The following is an 18584-nucleotide window of genomic DNA, read 5'->3' on the forward strand; positions in this document are numbered from 1 at the left end:
CTTAGAAGACAAAGAAGGTGGAATAAGTGACGCTTCATTGTCTGGCCTAGGCTTTATCTTTGCTAAATACAAAAGAGTTTTATATATTTATATATAAATTTATTTATTTTTTTATTTATTTTATTTTATTTTTTAATCAAAAACTGGCAAAACACTATGAGATTATAATACAATTTGTGTATTGTAAGATGGACTGGGTTTGGACCAGTGGAAGGGAGAAAGAAAAGTTCACCATAAGTGCAGTGATGGACAGAGTTCTATTTGGGATTCATGTTAATGTGTACTTCTGCCTTAATGGTATTCCTGTTGAATTAAAACTACTTGTAGAGATTAATTGGCTTTACCTGTTCATTGATCAAGGCACAGAAAAGTTGTATATTCCAGGTCATACTTTTCTTGCAGCATTATCTATTTGGAAAATGTTGTCTACTGAAAATAAGTAAGATATCTAGAGAACATACAGAAAGAAAAAGGTGGTATTTTATTAACAGTTCAGTGTGTGTATTAACTTAAAGATGAAGCATCTGATCACAGTTTAGGTAATGCATTTCTCTTAAAAAAAAAAAATAATAATAATAATAATACACGGTGTCTTCATAATGTGGCATTCTGGAAGTTTTAGTAGTCTTGTTTTGGTATACAGCATTTTCTACTACATGTTCTTTGCTCATCAGTGAAACTTCCTCCAGTTTCCTTTGCAATGTTTTGATGTTCCATTTAACTTTGAATTAATGCTGCAGAGATGAGTAAAAATGTATACTTCAACAGAAGCACTTGTTCTGATAACATTCCAGGAACAGAAGTCTCCCATGAGCTCTCATAAAGCCTGTCCACACAGGCTGGAGGGCTGCTACAGAGCAAAAGCTTTTGTAAAAATGTGAATGATAATTGCTCTTCCTGGCTTCTTTTAACAAAGATAATACAGAGATGCGGTAATGTAATTTGAAAAGCATGTATGCTTTCATTTAAAGCTATCAGTCCTCTAAGGGAGATAAAAATCCTTTGATTTTGCTGAAGTATAGAAACGTTTCATGTTGTGTCTGACTGCACTGTACTTCAACTAAATGGAATAGATGTACTAAACATATGACTACATAATTTTAATATGCACTTTCATTGAAAATACTGTTTCTGCAGGAAGACAGTGATAGTTTGGCACTGTTTTTCAACTAAAACTGAAAAAAACTAAATAGCTGCTGTTTAACAGGTATCAGTAATAAAATGGAAACAACTAAGCTCTGACTGCTGAATCTTTAATCTTTATAGAGATGCTTATTCAACAGCTGTGAATATCTAAGGCACAAAAATTCTAACCTTAAGAATATCTAGATAGACCTTATTCATGAATTTAAAATGTTCATTGTACATGTAAAAGCTTTCATGCTTTAAAGTGTGCCTCCCTCTGTTTACATACACCAGTTGTATAGTAGTTTCTCAGTGCTAAGTAACCTGTTTCTTATCTTGCTTTTTACAAGAAATCTGTTACACTCCGCAGTGTGTTTAATATAGAGTCTCTTGTGATTGATTGCCAAGTACAATAGCAATATTCATCATTTTTTTAATATCTAATCTTAAGATATTTGTCAGTCACTAGTAAATTACTACTGTGTTAGTAGTCTCACAACTTGCTCTTTCACATCTGTGTCAGGGTGATGCAGTAAAGATGCCAGCTTCTGAGCAAATGCAGTAGAATCCCTGCAGAGTATAGAGAAAACAGAGTCTTCACTGTATTCATCCTCTATCATGATGCCGTCTTCACTGTTCATGTTCTTGTTCAAATTTGCTGCAAATACCAGGGCTCTGAGCAGAATATCTGTCTTCACACAGTTGTCAAAGAGTAACAACAGTGATGGCACCTAGGACATCAAATAAATCATCCATATTTAATCATCAGTGCTATGTACATCTAGCTAAATCTAACTTTAAAAAATAGAAAAGAAATCTGCACCTAAACAATCTAAGTCAGAAACCTTGTGAAATACCAGAACTACACATAATGAGACATCTGCAGGAAACCTGCACAGCATTCATATTTGCTCTTTTGAAAAGATGTGTCACAGGCTAATTAATACTTCATACTTTCAGTTTCTAAAATGGAGTGGTCTGGAAGCTTTCTGTCTGTAAGAGAGCCTGCTTTTCTTCAAGTAATGTTACTTTTGCCTTCTGTGGTGATCTGAACGTTTGTTAACGTGTCTGATAGAACTGGGCAGGATATACTTTCAACAGAGGACTGAACATACGCCTACCCTAGTCTTTTTTAATTGTGAAAATCCAGTAGTATCTAGACTAGCTCTGCTTCTGGGAAATACCTCAGTAGTAAAAAGTTTGCTTTTTAAATCAGCCACTACATATTTTAAGAAACATATTTTAGTGAGAAGGAAGAAGGTGCAGAACCATTCCAGCCCCAAATCTTTTGTTTTTGGTATGAGAAAAGGATGTAACTGAAATAAATGTGTATGTTAAGCCAGAAATGGGAAGTGTCAGATAAAGTTCTCCATGAAGACAAGCACTGCACAAGAAAAGTTATTCATAACGCCGAGAGAAAAAGATTTATGGAAGCATTTGAATAAAGAGGTGGGGATTTCAGTGGAATTTATTTTTCTTAGATGTGCAAGCAATTGAAAAGGTGAAAAGGGAAAGCAAGAACAGGCTTCTCCACCTTACTACTATTTGGCTCTAAACTAAAGGAGGTTTGGATTAGACATTTGGAAAAAAATCTTCATTATGAGAGCAGTAAGGCACAGGCATGGCTGCCCAGAGAAGCTGTGGATATCATATCCCTGTTACTACTCATGGTCAGGCTGGATGGGGCCCTGGGGAGCCTAGTGGTGGGTAGCAGGGGGGCTGGAACTCTAAGATCTGTAAGGTTCTTTCCAACCCAAACTTTTCTGTGATCCTATGATCTGAAATATTATGCAGGAAGTCTGACCACCAAGTGCCTTCAAGTGCATACGCCCCATACATTTCCAGTTAATGCAATCTGTAATACACCGCAAACTAGAATGTTAACCTGTGAAAGAATATGCTTCTAATTACTTATATGAACCAGGTACTTACTAGAATTTTACTTCAGAGTTGCATATAAACTTGGATTAGAGGAATTTAGACGTATTACACGTACACATCTACATACATACACATAAGTAATTGCTTAAAAAAAAAAAAACAACAAAATAAACCTTACTTGAGCTTTGAGAAAATGTCTTGTTGTAGCTGGGTTTGCAGACAAGTTCACAAGGACTTTCAAAACTTGTATCTGAAATGAGGAACGTGCGTGATCATTGCAGTCTCCAGAACCAGAATGTGTGAACAGACATTAGTGCTCCCTGGCCTTTGTCATCTCTCTCTACCCTGAGCGTGTCCCATCACTTTTTAGTGTAGCCCACTATTTTCTGGTTTCCTTCATTCTGATAGTCTCCAAACACAAATTCTCACCTTCTTTCAGAGAATCTGGATTTTTCACTAAAGCAAGGAAAGTCATAAAAATCATTCTTTTAACATGGTCACCAAACTGTAGGGACTCCAGTATAGTCTGTACTGTCATCTTTTTTAACATGGAAAAGATTATAGATTTTGGTTTTTCTCAGGATTTAAGCTTTCACACAATTACACGTGTAAGGCTTATATAAGTTTGAAATGTGGGACTGAAATTCCTTAGTATTTTAAAAGCAGGAGGTGAGACTGTGGAAGGAGATGTTAATCTAAAGAACAAGCAATAAGGAACAGGATTCAGGGTTAAAAAATAAACAAGCACTTAAAACGTGATCAGAAGCACACACAAACACAGCTTTGTCCTTTCCTGGACTCTGATGCACTAATCTTTTATATAAACACTGAAAAAAGGCCAAGTGTTATTTATTGTACTTCAGTGAAGTATATCTAGTAACTTTAATGGAACTTCGTATTTCTAAAAGCTATTTTTGATCTGGGAGAACAATTCAGTGCATTGATATCGATGTAATATCCCAGGAATTCATGCATCTATGAAGTCTTTCAAATGCAAATCTTTCTTGCCCTGTCGTGCAATTGCAGTGTTTTGTAAGCAGAACTCTAGAGCTGCTGTAGTAAAGGAAGTGAGCAAAAACTGTGCACACAGCTACAGCTCTAGCCCAGTAATTGCATTATCAGGATTCTCTTCCTTCCCTGTCTCCATTCTTCCTGAATTTATGTGGAGTAAGTAATATCAATATGAATATCACATATTTTATGGACTGTCAGCTATTGCCAATAAATACTTGTTTTTCTAAGCACACTCTAAACCACTGTTATAAAAACAGTACAAAGGAGGCAAGTGAAACAGCTTCATGAGTGGTTTATAACAACACAGTACTCAATACCTGTGTCCTTTCAGATCCTTCTGAAAGCAAATGAAGAAAGCATGGAATCTTGTTTATCATCTTATAATGATAGTCGTTGGTAACAGACATGTTTGTCAACAATCGGAGTCCAGCTAGCTGCAGATCAGAGTTCAGAGGAGCTGATTCAATGTTCTTACAAACTTGCATAATATATACCTTGGGAACAAGAGAAGATGAAAAGGAAAGACATTTCTTTGAGACAAGCAGATTTCCTATTCACAAATAGCATCAATAGTCTAGAAAATGGAGCATAAATACCTACTGAACTGCTTGTTGAATACATAATCTGATTGAGGTACTTAGAAACAAGCATTTATGTTTTGTTTCATTTTTAATACATACAAATACTGTGACCTGATAGAAGGAGACAGGCCAGACTTACACTCCCTAACTTTCCTGAAGCATAAATTACTCTGAAAACTCAAATTGCTTTGACACCATCTCAGAAGTGGTACGTTTGCTTCAAGAGGTTATTTTGAAAATCACCTACTTAAAGCAACTAAGGTCTTAAATGTTCAGAGCAAGCCAAGGGTAAGGCTTGGAAAGAAATCCTTCCTTCCAATTACATGGTCCATTCACTGGAGTACATCTCGGGAACAGTGATGACAACTGACACTGGCAACTGTTATCTACAAAATTTTCTTCTGAATGATATCACACAGTGACCGCTAAGAAAAAAATTACTTTGCCTTCGCCAAAGGAGTTGTTTTCTACCTACATGTCTATATAAATATGTGCTATGGGCAAGCACTTCTTTAAAAAAAGTTGCTCAGCGCTAAAGGTGCTATAAATGACTGTATAATCAAAGTGGCTTTCTATCATGCTACTGAAGAAGCTTCAAAAAATCTTCAAATCTGCATGTAAGCTCACTGCTTGGACACTTCTTGATCAAATAATGCCAAAAGAGGCTTTTTCTGATGGCTGGTCCCATCTCATCTGTACCATCTACTGTATTTATCAGCAGGACTTACTACCATTATTACAGACTTTTTCCTTTTTTTTAAAAGAGTAAAACACCACACTGAGAAGTGGGTCACAAACAAGCCCGAGGGATCAATTCCCATTTTATCATCCAGTTCCCTTGCCTACGGAGTCATGTGAGACTCAGAATGCTACCCATCTTATTACACGACCTTACTGATGTTCTAAGGATATTTAGAAATCACTTTGCCTCACATTATTTCCCTATAAACCTAACAACAGTATCTCTGTTTAGCAGCACTTGGTGAAAGCTAAATACAGCCTGCCCAGTTTCCTTGGTGCTTTTTCAAAAATAAATTGCCAGTGATACAAATGCATTAAGTTACCTGTTTGGCTTTAGGGTACACAGCTCATCTACAGCTGATGACTCTCATGTCTAACCTCAAGACATTTTAGCATCCTCCCTCATATTATAAAGATATGCTGAAAGCCCCATACTATTTCCTGTGTCTCAGCTACTTTTATTTTTTCCTTGTAACAAACTTACCTGTATCTCTTCCTGATTTTTAATATTCATACTCAAATTATTAAGTGCATTTAGTGCTTTTTCTTTAACTGTGGGAACACAATCCAAGAGCATCCCTCCAATTACAGAAAGACCATCCAAATTTCGAATTATATCCTGAAATATAAAAGGTACTCAATAAAATTGTTGCAAATTTTGAATTAAATGCTGAAAGCTTTACTCAAAGTTTCTTTTTGTGCAAAGGGAATTGTGTAAATTAAAACTTTCAGAACAGACTACACTGTTTAAAGTGTTAGTTTGTTATTTTTTGTATTATGATTGCATACAAAATTAAATTATGGTATTTATTTTAAAACTGCCACCTGCTCACAGTATCAAAATCACACTGGAATGTAATTTCATTTGAGAGACACCAACAGCATAAAACCTTCTGTAGAGTTGCCCATAAAATAATAGAATTTTGAAGAGCTTGCAAATTAAGCAGGCTCCTAAAGCAGGCAGAATAAAACCCGTTACATTTTGCTAGTGCTTAATTGAAGAAGGATTTGATGCAGCTTGTTAATTGTAAAACATGTAATCACTAAGCTGCCCTTTGAATTTGGGATCTATTAATTCAAATGAAATTCTGAACAGTCCTGCTTAGGGCCAAAGCTTTTCTGCATCATATTTCCAACTGAATCAAAGAGAGCTGGATGGCAGGGAAGCTGCTGCAAATGGCACACAGCTTTGTAAACATCAAAGCTGCTTGAAAATATTTCAGTAGATTTCAGATTGGATCCTGAGATTATTTAACTTGTCTCAAATTCAGACTTTTAATTAACATTATATAACTGAAGGCAACAAAAGACATATTTACAGCACTTTGAAAATACAGGATGCTGTAGAGAGTTTGAGTACATTTAATGCATACAAATATTAAGCACAGAAATCTTGTGAGGCTGATTAATTGCATTCTTTGGACTAGCATGAAATTAAGGCATAAACATAAAACACAAGATTCAGAATACAGGTTAGGCCAGCTCTCAATCTTGTGACACTCTTAAGCAAAACAGCACCCTTCATTTTCCATACTGATCGGTAGTGAAACGCTGTTGTTTTCTACAGAACAATACTTACTTGATTTACAGAGAAGGCAGCACTGTTACTAAGAGTGATTAAAGCTTGCTCCTGAATTAATGGATCATCTGTGGCCTTGAGCAAATGAATAAGCTTCTGTAGAGCGTCTGCGTCCATGCTGTGGGGTGATGGAGGAATTTCTTCCATCACTGTTTAAAAATTAAATAATACCAAGTTTGAGACATTTCACTTAGTTAGCAATGAATGCTTTTTTAGCGAGTTTCAGTTCCAGTTTCTCCCCTTTGCCCCTTGTTCTATTGCTGCACCCGTCTGAAAAGAGTTTGCTCCCAGTGACTCGACTCCTTTACTTCAGGTATTTATGCACAGCGATGAGATCCCTCTCCAGACTTCTCTTCTCCAGGCTGAACAGCCCCAGCCCTCAGCCTTTCCTCATAGAGAGGTGCTCCAGACCCCCAGTTATCTTCATGACCCTCCACTGAACTCTCTGCAGCAGTTCCCTCTTTCTTGAACTGGGGAGCCCAGAACTGGACCCAGTACTCCAGATGTGGCCTCACCAGGGCAGAGCAGAGTGGGAGAATCACCTCCCTCTACCCACTGGCCACAAACACGTACATGTTCTATGTTTGACTGTACCCAACAACCATATAAAGGCAAAAAGATTTTGCTTTACCACAGCACAACTTTCATCTTTTTTCCTGAATCCTGTGACTACTTCTTCTCAAGGTACAAAAAGAAGGAAAAGAAAAGGAATGTGTAACAAAAGCTTGAGGTGTATTTCTCTAAGGTTAATTAACAGCAAACCTCCCTTGCAAAATTACAGGGAATGTTCACCAAACTTTAACTTTTTCCTGGTGTCCCACAAGATGAAATGTGGAGATCTGTTTGGACATTGCAGGGAAAGTGAATAAGCCTTCTGATCTGCAGCCTACTGCTTGCAGAAATCACGCTGGTGACACTGTGCTGGCGCACCGCGCTCCTCTGACAGAGCCACAGCCCACATGATAAGAACGGCGCTGCTCCGTGATGGAGACTCGCGAACAGAGAAAGGCCGTTCTGTCAGGATCGCAGAACCGCAGGGGCTCCAAGGCCTGCAGAGCAGGCTCCCAACGCTGCCTTACATGGGAAAGCAAGCAGGCCGGTTCTGAATTTCTCCAGGGGAGACTCCGGCTGTAAGCCCGCCCCGCTGCAGCGGGCCTTCCCGGCGCTCACTGCGGCAGCGGGAGCACTGCGCTGCCGGTCCCGCGCCGCCGCCGCCGCGCCGCCGCCCCTCCTCTTCCTCTTCCTCTTCCTCCTCCTCACCTGAGGGCGGAACGCAAGGCGCTCCCCGCCGCCGCCCTCGGCCCGCCGCCCGCCTCCAGAGGCGGTAGCAGTAGCAGGCGCCGGCGCCGAGCACGAGCCCCAGCACGGCTGCTCTCACGATACGCCGCTCGCCCATCTTCCCCGTCTGCGGAAGCCGATGCCGCATCCGGCGCCGCCCCACTGCGCTGAGAGCTGCGTGCCCGGCTCGGATGGCGAGTCCACCCGGTTCGGCCGCGGCTCGACTCTGCTTCGGCTTGTTCTTACAACAACAACGTGAAAGTACCGCTGTCTTAACAAAGCACAGCGCTGGGTACAGTGCGTGTCCCAGGGACACGCGTAAGCGCTGACCAAAGCGGGAGGCACCGCGCTCCCCCTCATAGCACGGACACATCTCGAGGGCTAATCGCTGCCCTCGCTTTTTCACGGGGAACCAACGCGTGTGTGGAAGGGGCGGGGCGGGGCGGGCAGGCCCGGGGCAGCACCTCCATCCCGGCCCGTTGCTACGCGACCGCGACGCCTTGCGGCCGTGGCTGCCCTGCGAAGCGGCGGCCCCGAGCTTCGCTCCTACCTGAGGCGGCACGGACTCGTCCAGATCTACGAGGTAAAGGCCTCTGCGCGGCCTGACGCAGGTGGACGTGGGCCGCGTCTCAGGTGCCGTGTTGGGACCAGAGTAAAGAAGCTTCCGTGAAGTGTTGCGGAGTGGGGCCGTGGGGCGTACGGTTTGCGTTTTTGGCTTTGGGATTCTTCACCATTCTGCTCTATTTGTTTGGTTTCTTCCCGTTTTACCTTTCCCGTTTATCAATCCCGTTTTCTACACGTTTTACCCGTGTTTCAGTCTCCTTGAACAAAGATGACGCACAAAGCAGTTTCAGAGGCTCCCTGATAGTCCTCAGGTACCAAAACAGACTCACTTGGAGGCAGCTCTTACAGCCAGGATTCCCATGGAAACATTTCTAAGGAAATCTTGAGCCAATTAGAATAATTACAGAGCAGCATGCCGGGCAGATTGAGCACTTCTGAGAATCTTTCTCCTGATCATTCCTTTTGGGTTGTTTTTCTTTACACTCAGAAAACCAAAAGAATGTGAAACTGAAAATGAAATAATTAAGGTTCAGAATAAAGGGGGTTACTTAAGGGAAAGAACTAGTTACAAAATCAGCCTCTGTAAGATCTTTTCATTCTTTTTTTATTTTTATTTTTCCTTGTTTCTTAGGTGTTGGTGCTCACGGGTGCCTACAAGAATTTTTTTTGTCATTGTCATTCTTTATGAGGTTCCAGTATGCTTTGTATGGAGACAAATGAGATGATACTGGTCTCGGTATTAAGGCATACCATACCTAAGCTGAGTTCTATAAACATTTATGTTGTGGTTTTTTTTTTTGTTTTGTTTTTTTTTTTAAACATTCTCAAAATTAAGAAGGATGTGGAGTTCTAAAGTGGACATTTGCTTAAGTCATTTATGGTTATGTTGTGGTTTGGACATGATCCACGCGCACTTGGTGTCCAAATAGTCATGTCCAAATAACTGGGGATTCCCTGCTGCGTTGGATTCTTTCATTCCTGTGTGATTTCTTCTTTCAGATCTCATCCAGATTTACTTTCATCAATAACCATAAAACATCAGGCAAAATGAAATCCTGCAAGTTGTATGCTTAATGTGACTTCACTGTAGCTGTGTTCACACAGTGTTTAAATTAAATGTGGGTGCAAAGCTGGATCACTGCTTTTCTGCCAAATGACTCAGCTGAAGGATAGGTTGCTACACATTTAGGAATAGGAATGGGAAGGTCAGGGATTACAGCTGGAATGAAGAAGCTTGTGAGAGAAGTCAAGCATCTGGTCAGGGATAGCGGAAGACTAAAGGTCATGGCCAGGCCTCGTGGCTCATACACCCTCCTTTTGTACTGACAGGGATAGCAACTATAGGCCAGACTTTGTGAGCCTCCAGAAGAAACAATGTTGACAATAGTTGTGACACATTTGTAGATCTGTTTTGGAATAGGGGCTGCTTTAGGCTGCAGCCCACCTAATTGGAGCTCTTCCTGGAGATGTAGGCCTCCACTGGCTTTGCCAAAATGCATTCGGTGTACAGTGTAGTCTTCTATTGCAGGTAGATCTGAAATAATAACATGTAACATTTATGATACTGTAGTGAAATTTAAGCAAGGTGTCATGGTGAATGTAAAATATAGATGTTAGTGTAATTTGAATACACAGTGAACAGCAGATCTTCAATACTGTATATAACAAAACTGTTGATTCTCAATAGCTGTGTATTCCACACAAGGATATTGTGTGGAATAGACTTTAAGGGGTAAGAATAAATTTGAAGGTATGAGTTTATTTTTATCTGTTGTTCAATGTATGCAGAAAGGGAGAGAAAGTTAAAGAGAAGCTTTGCAGACAAGCCTGCATCACAGAATGGCCAGGGTTGGAATGGACCTCAAGGATCATGAATCTCCAGCAACACCCGCCATATGAAGGGCTACCAACCTCACATTTAATACCAGACCAGGCTGCCCAGGGTCCCACCCAAACTGGCCTTGAACATCTCCAGGGACAGGGCATCCACAACCTCTCTGGGCAGCCTGTTCCAGCACCCCACCACTCTCTCTGTAAAGAATTTCCCCCTGACCCCCAACCTAAATCTTCCCTCCCTCAACTAAAAACCATTTCCCCTTGTTCTGCAGTTATCTACCCTTTCAAAGAGTTCACTCCCCTCCTGTTTGTAGGCTCCCTTTAGGTATTGAAAGGCTGCAGTGAGGTCACCGCAATGGCTTTTGTGGATTTTCTGTGTGTTAGACCTTTCAGAACATGAGAGGAAAAAAAGCTGTTGTGTTCACATTAAAGGGAAAAAGAAAAGAGCATGAACTTGACTCTATACTAATGACTGGAATTCATATGGTAGACAGGTACTGAGTTGATCCAGGAGAGGGAGTAGCTGAACAACAGCCTTGGGATCGGCTTTGGGAAATCTGTCCGTAGGAGAACTTTTGAGGAAAGTTATTTAAATGTCTAGATAGTATTAAAAAGCATTATTTGTCATGAATGACAACAGTAAGATTTTAGATTTAGTAAGATGTTAGATTTATAATATTTTCTTAATATATTCCCCATCAAGGTATACATAGATACTTGTTTGTATTAAGAACATCATGCTAAGGTTGTAAGAAGTGGGTTGATAAGTATTACCAAATATTCAATGTGTGTAAACTGAAGACAGTTGTGTTTCATTGTCTGTGCATTAAAAAAATGTAATGTTTTGCCTTATTATAGTGGTCTTGACTTGTAGGCATGTAAAGAAACGGCACAGACTCATGGCCAAAAGTCTCTATTATTGTACTTCTTTGTTATGGCTGTCAGTGATCTCTTTCCTGACTGCTCTGCAGTTACAAATCTTTCTCAGTTGAGTTGGTATGGTGAGAAAGCCATTACATTCAGATATTGAGTTGATCCAGCACAGATGTAGCAGTTGCTTCAGATATGTATATATATATTTATATATTTTTAAATATATTTACTCATTTATACATATCAGTTGTTTTATAATAATAACAGGAGAAAATCAACATGGATGCTGGAAAATGAAGTATCTTTACCCATAGGGTGCATGCATATGAATAAATGGTTTGGAAAAAATTAAAGATAACTGGCAGGGGAGTTGGAACTTAATGATCCTTGGGGTCCTTTCTGACCCAAGCTATTCTATGATTCTATGATAGTGAGTTGCACAGTCAGAATTTGGGTGATGAGCTTCCAGAGGTCAGACCAGATTCTGAAGGCAGAAATTAGACATCGAGAGTTAGCACCATCCAGCTGCATCAAGGAGAACAGCAGTAGTGGGAAGTGGGTTGAGACAAAGAAAAGCAGGTTTTTAAAAATCAGGGCTGGAAGAAAATCTAAAAACTCAGATGCTGCTTTTGTGATAACTGTTGGGAGCTACTTTATTGATAACCAGCAGAGGGAACTATAAACATAGAGTGCGCCCCAGGATAACTTCTTTTGCTTTAATGTGGATTACTGTCTCATTAAAGATGCACAGTCATGTTCTGAAATTTTTATCTGGAAATAGAATCTTTCTAGTTCATAGTAGTAATTTAAATAACCAGAGTTTGCTCATATGCTTTTAAATATCAATATAATTTAGAAGATATGTCTGTATGTGAACTCATAATCCAAAAATAAATGAGCCATAGATTTTAGATGAAGATGGCTGAACACAAGTGAGAAAAACTGTTCATCAGTTATTCTGCAGCATTACTAAAATGCAGTGCAAATTTGCAAATCTTACTACCTGTATTTTGTTTTCGGTATTGATTACTGGATTGATATCTGGTCATGCTTCTTAATTCAACATATTCTATGCTGCACACAGTTAATCTTGTTTTACAGTCTGTTTTTCATTAGATAAATGAAATTATCCTGTTTTATGGATGTTCTTTCTTGAATGCATTTTTAAAAAATGAATTTTTTAATAGGAATATTTATGGAAATACCATGTATTTTATTACTGCCCTAAACCCAATGCTTTGAAGTCTAGCAACTGAAACATTCTGATGTATGCAGACACGTGGTCATTTGTTTTTGTATTCTGTAAACACTTTAAAATGTCTCCTATAGTCAATTGTAATTAAACTGATACAGGTCTTAATCTTTTTATTAATAAGTGTATTTTGTAACTATAATCTATTAAGCACAGAGAAAATATGTGTTTTCTTTTCAGGATACTCCTATGTTCAATGTAATTTGATTGTGCTCAATGTAACTGTTATAATTAATGTAATTTCTTTCATTTTTGAAGATATCTGTGTATTGATTCATCTTTACACCCAAAATTAAGGAGGATTTCAGAAACTCACCTGGACACACTTTTTGGAGTAGATACACAACTGGTAAAAATCATCAAATATATTATATGAATTAACTCTGTACTGTAAACAAACCTTCTAATACCAAATAACTCAAATTCTGTTTTTAAGATTTTTCTCATATTATTTTTGTTACATCTGATGTCGGAAAAGTTTGTATTTCTTTCTGTTGATACTGATTTATAGTCTTCCAAAAATTAACTTCATCAGAGGTGAGCATAGCATTTAGGGGGATATTCTTAAAATGAAAGATCATTGCTCCTAGTCTTAAACAGCTTTGATTTTTTAGAAGTTCTAAGAGGATTATTAAAATAAATATGGATTAAAGTCATGTAACAAGTGGTGTGCATAGTAATGGATGAAGGGAAGATTTATGCAGAGAGCATTTATTTAATTTGCTTAATTGCTGGATAAAGTTGATCGACTGAAGAGAGGATATGAAGGATAAAAGATAATTTCAGTTAGATTGAGCCCTCCCTCAAGCACACATAGTACTTTTGCTTCACATGTTCAGTTAGCTTTTCCTTATCTCCCTGTATTAAAACAGGTCTGATTTGGCAGTGGAAGTACTTCTAACTGTAAAGAGAAAATAATACATGAACGTTCATCTCTTTAAAATAGAAACTTTAATTTGCACATGGACAATATTAACATAAGATTTCATATTTCTGTTTGATTTTAAATATTCATAATACAGAACAGAGCTTCAGTCTGACCATAATAGATCTGGGTTCTCTTCTGCTCTTTATTCATTTTCCTTTGTGCTTGGTGGTAGGTAATTTATGCTTCTGGTAATCTCTCTTTTCCTTTCAAACAATGAGGATAGTACATAGGTATCTTTTAAAATACAGTAATCGCAAGTAAAGATATTCACTAGTTTCTTTGTTATAGACATGTGTATCAAAATTTAATGATCCTTCATTTAGAATAGATTACATTAGAGATTTAACAATGCCATTTTATTTTGGAAATCATAGATTGCTAACTATATCTGATGTACAGCTCTGTTAGAAGCACTAGCGTAAATTCTGACAAGGGGTGACAGCATCATAGGATTGGTAGGGAGGTCAACATTTCACAAGCTGTATCTGCATTGGGCTTGGTGAATATTTTTCTAGGCTGATTTTAGTGATCTTAAAGATCACAAGTGTTGGAGACATGACAATCTCTGCTGGCAGTTTATTCCAGGACTTCATAATCCTTTCTACTGGAAATATTTCCTCATAGCTGAATTTTCCTTGCTGCAAGGAAATTTTTGTCTTATGTACCAGGGACATGGCAGTCCTTCCTTTTTCATTTATGACAGCATTTTGAAGATTGTCTGAGCTAACGGTTATTTTTAATTACCATAGAAGTTGGATAGGAACAATATGAATGTCCCATTCATTAATGCATCCATTATATATTTTAAATGCAAAATGAGAGAGATTTTTGCAAATGCAAGTGATCTGATAAGATCTAATTTATTTAATAGCCCTTTCAGAAAATCAGATGAAGAGGAAAATGGTACATTTTAATGAATCGGCGACATTAAATGTAATCATATCTTGTTACTTCACATGGAGCAGAAATGAGATTTTTAGCAAAGTTCAAAGTTGGTAATAACAAAAAATAACCCTTTTAGTTGCCAATTCAGAGGAACACTTAAGCAAATGCTTGCATTTATAAATTTATTTGTATAAATACTCAAAAATCCTTTCTTAAATATGGACCAAACATTAAAGAGCAGTGGATGACAGCATGCTATATGATGGTGAAAGCAAGCAGGATTTTATTGTGTGATAATATAGAAATTAAGAAAAAACAGAAAATTTATTAAAATGAATAACCAACACATATTTTATTTAAATTTAAAAAACAGCTTTTATATTCAGAAATTTATATTGATGAGCTTGACTGCTTTGTGTTTCCAAGTAAACTGCAGTTTTATAGATTTTACTGCATTCAAGTTGAGTTAGCCATGTTATTCATTCTGTTTCATAATTCAGAGGATGGATAAAATACAATTTGCTGAAAAAGAACAAAAGAAAAAAGGCAGAGCAGAAGATGGCTCTGGCAGTAGTTCGTTATGACATCCAAATATTAAAAACAGTTACACGAGTGGAGCATGTGGGTTCAGATTCACAAGGGAAAAATTGCATGCAAGTTTACACAGTTATTCTACATAAGGGAAAAATCTGTGTCATATAAGAGAAAATAAATTAAATACACTTGGTCCAGTGATGTATCTGTCTTTTTGCTGGGTTGTATTGCAAGATGCTGTTTGTTGACTGGCCTGTGGCTGCTCGGTTCCATGAATGCCATGAAAGGCAAAGTTTCCCTGAGTTGCTTTGCTGGGACAAGTGGTGCTGGTACACTTCTGTGAAGACTGAGCAGTGCCGCTGATGAAAAGCAGGCATGGGAGGTGGTAGGAAAGTGGAGTGTATGTCTAAAGTACAGAGTGGTGTGGGCCAGTATTCTTTTCTGGGAAGAGTACAGCGATAGAGATAAAGTGGGAGGAATCACAGAGTCATAGTCTTGGCTTCAGCTAGGGTGAATCTTCATGGGAGGTGGAGAAGGAGTGAAGACCAAAATGAAAAGTCAGAAAAAAAAGAAATGCTTTATTTGCTCTGCCTGAGAATTCATGTTCCACAGGTCTTGTAGGTATGTTTGTTTATTTTTAATGTTTCCACACAACAGCTACTTTAAAGGTAGATACCATTAACATGAATCCTTTCAAATAAAAGTAAAAATTGGGCCACAAGTGCCACCTTTACCTATGGGCTTATGCTCAGATAGTTGTGTATGGCTCACACATTGCTTTTACAGAGCTGAAGTGCCATGCTATCGTTTCCCCTGTTCTTTCCTGTTACTAGCTTCTTTCTTCTCTTCTAAGTATTACTTTCAAACAAAGCAGCTTTTGTTAATTCCAAATTCATAGGGGCAGGGGAGGCATTTATTGTGCATAACTACACCATATATTCCCTTCTATGACATATGGATAAGCTCCATTCAGTGTGCTGGTACCAATATAAGTGTCGGGTTGCACTGTAAACAAGTTAACTGCAATGACTGGGAATTAAGAAAAAGAGAAGAAGGAGTAGAAAAAGTGTTGATTTTTTTTTCCTTGAATAACCGCTGATGACTTCTGGGATCTGTTTGCAGTAGATTTCTGTTACACTGTGACCCAAACCAAGGAAGGAGTGGTGTGTGGGAAAAGTTCAAGAGCGAGCCGTGTGTTTTGAGAAAGAGTTAGAGAAGCTTGCCCATGTGTTGTCAGACCCCAACTGATTTACACCAAAGCATGTCAATGTAGGTGCAGTTTTAACTTGCCTTCCACAAACAAAAATGGGTCTTAAATATTCCTTTGTCATTATTTGGTTTATTTTAGTAGAATTTCAAGACTTTTGTTGTTGTTGTTAAAATAATAGTAGATAAGTGATTCTGTATTGCCTGTTTAATGTAACAAATTTTATGTTTTACACCTTGAATGATGATTGACTTTTTTTTGCAGAAAATTGCAGTAATCTCACTTATCTCCTCTCATCTTTTAGTGGCTATGAAGAGCATTTTTCCATTGCATTTGCAATGCATTTTACATAGAGACTACTGTGGATTTGGGGGTTTTTTTGTTTGCTTGTTTTGGTTTTGTCTTTGCTGGTTTTTTTTAGATTGGTGCCCTGGACTAAAGAAAACTTTTTTTTTTTTTTAACTTTTTAAAAAATTACTTTGTTTTTGTTTGCATTAATTCTGATTCAAATGATCTTACCATCAAACATAAAACATTTCACAGAAAAAGCCCTATTACAGATTTGTGATTAAATAGAACACTTTTGATGTACTAATTAATTTTTATGTGTATATTTAATATTTTAGTGATATTTTTTATTTTACTTTTGTTGATATGCTTACGTGATGGAAACAAAGCATCCTGACCACATTGTTCTAGCTGCTTCAGTTTGAGTTAGGTGCAACCTCTGAAGGATGGAGGTATTCTTTTCTTCAGTATCAGATCAGCATGTATTGCTCACTCCATTCTGACATCCAGAAGTTTCTACAAACTAAGAAGAACAAGAAATCAGGAAATTTGTCAGGGAGATGGAGACTGGAACTTTTAAGAGAAGTAAAGGGGTTTGTTTACAGTGGGTAGAAGCTCTTAATCCAAGCCCAGAAGATGATAAAAAGCAGTTTATTTTCTCAAAGATAAGACTATATGGAGATTATGCAGCTCTGTAAGACTGTGAGAGCCCTGAAAGCAAGATTAGAGGAGAATCTACTGCAAGGGCACAGCTAGTAGGGAGAGATTTCATTCAAAACATTCTAAACCAGTTTAAGTGTGTTTGTTTGTTGAAAAGGTTGCTTTTTTTTTTTTTTTTTCTGTTAGAAAATGTAGCTTGTTAATAATATACTAACTTCTAGAAGAGGAGGTAGTTCTACCCAGATTCAAGAAGTTCCAGATAAAAATGAGTCTTTGTATTCAGACTGGTAACAATATGTATAAGAAGTAGTGCTTAATCTGGGCAATATTTAAGAAAAACAACAAAATTGTTAAGCATCGGATGGAAGACCTTCAGTTTTAGAGGACAGTTTGGCTATGTTACAGGTTTGTTACTGCAAGTAATTGCAGTTGGGTGATACACTGTAAATGCAGGTAAAATGTTTTCTTCTGTAGCTTATGTAGAAGCTTTTATTTGTCCTATCAAGTCTCTCTGCTAATTTAACACTGAGAAGACATTTAAGTGATATTTCAGTAAAACACAGTGTGTTTTTCTTTTATATATTGTGCACTATGGCCTATAGTAAACTCAGAATTTGGGTTTTTTTGCAACAAAGCTTAAACCTCAAAAACAGATAGCTAATTTTCATCATGTGCCTAATGCCACTGAAGTCACAGGAAACTTGGATCTGTAAGCCTTTGCTAAATTGTGTATGTAGTTCTAGTGCTGTCATGCACATACAACACAGGCAGACCTGTCACCAAAAATCAACATACTTTAAGTCTTATTGATGTCATCTGTATGATTTCCACTGTTGGTGCATATGGTTTTCATGAACGTGAGGTTGGTTTATTTTGGCCAAGTCCATCAACAGAGTCCATCTGTGCTATTTTCTTACTACTGGCTCATACAGTAACCAGTGAATTTCTGCTGTCAAATGATTCAGCCATGGGCCCCATCCAGCAGCAGTGATATCTCTCCTGAAGAACTTGGGAATCATAACACCCATACCTCTAATTTCTCAGACACTGGTGCATGTTAAGGAAGACTCTCTAATCTGAGCTCCTCTTCCAAAACAAAGCACTCAAAGGGCAATGTTTCCTCCCATAGAAGTGTAAACTCCAATAACACAGAGGGAGAGATTAATTTTTGGTACAAGAAGTAAAATGAACAAAATTTGATCTACAGGGCCACATCCTAAGTTTCTGTTTCTTAGTAAGATAATATTATATGCCAAAATATTATATAAACTACCACAGTATATAAGACATATTATATAAAACATTATTATTGCATGTGTCCACACCTATCAGACTTTTCATAACTGCGAATAAGTAAT

The 18584-nt window shown here is 38.0% G+C and overlaps 2 protein-coding genes across 2 annotated transcripts in view; one reads left to right on the plus strand and one right to left on the minus strand.

The window, feature by feature from the left end:
• Positions 1-462: 462 nt before the first annotated feature.
• On the minus strand, positions 463-8601 carry ARMC10 (armadillo repeat containing 10). The gene is made up of 6 exons (XM_052680915.1): positions 8182-8601; positions 6922-7070; positions 5827-5961; positions 4338-4514; positions 3185-3256; positions 463-1856 (listed from the first exon to the last, which is right to left on the minus strand). The coding sequence occupies exons 1-6, from the start codon at positions 8570-8572 to the stop codon at positions 1602-1604; spliced, it is 1179 nt and encodes a 392-aa protein (XP_052536875.1). The 5' UTR covers positions 8573-8601; the 3' UTR covers positions 463-1601.
• Positions 8602-8647: 46 nt separating this feature from the next.
• The window catches only part of FBXL13 (F-box and leucine rich repeat protein 13), a gene marked incomplete at its 5' end in the record, with an annotated part of 73790 nt that continues 63853 nt past the window's right edge, over positions 8648-18584 (plus strand). Inside the window, 7 exon segments of the mRNA XM_052680790.1 lie at positions 8648-8865; positions 12983-13096; positions 15038-15142; positions 15144-15162; positions 16778-16812; positions 16814-16842; positions 18122-18128. Coding sequence (XP_052536750.1) covers positions 8648-8865; positions 12983-13096; positions 15038-15142; positions 15144-15162; positions 16778-16812; positions 16814-16842; positions 18122-18128 — 527 coding nt within the window.

Source organism: Tympanuchus pallidicinctus, unplaced genomic scaffold (assembly GCF_026119805.1).
Source record: "Tympanuchus pallidicinctus isolate F22 unplaced genomic scaffold, pur_lepc_1.0 scaffold19, whole genome shotgun sequence".
Lineage (NCBI taxonomy): Eukaryota > Metazoa > Chordata > Aves > Galliformes > Phasianidae > Tympanuchus > Tympanuchus pallidicinctus.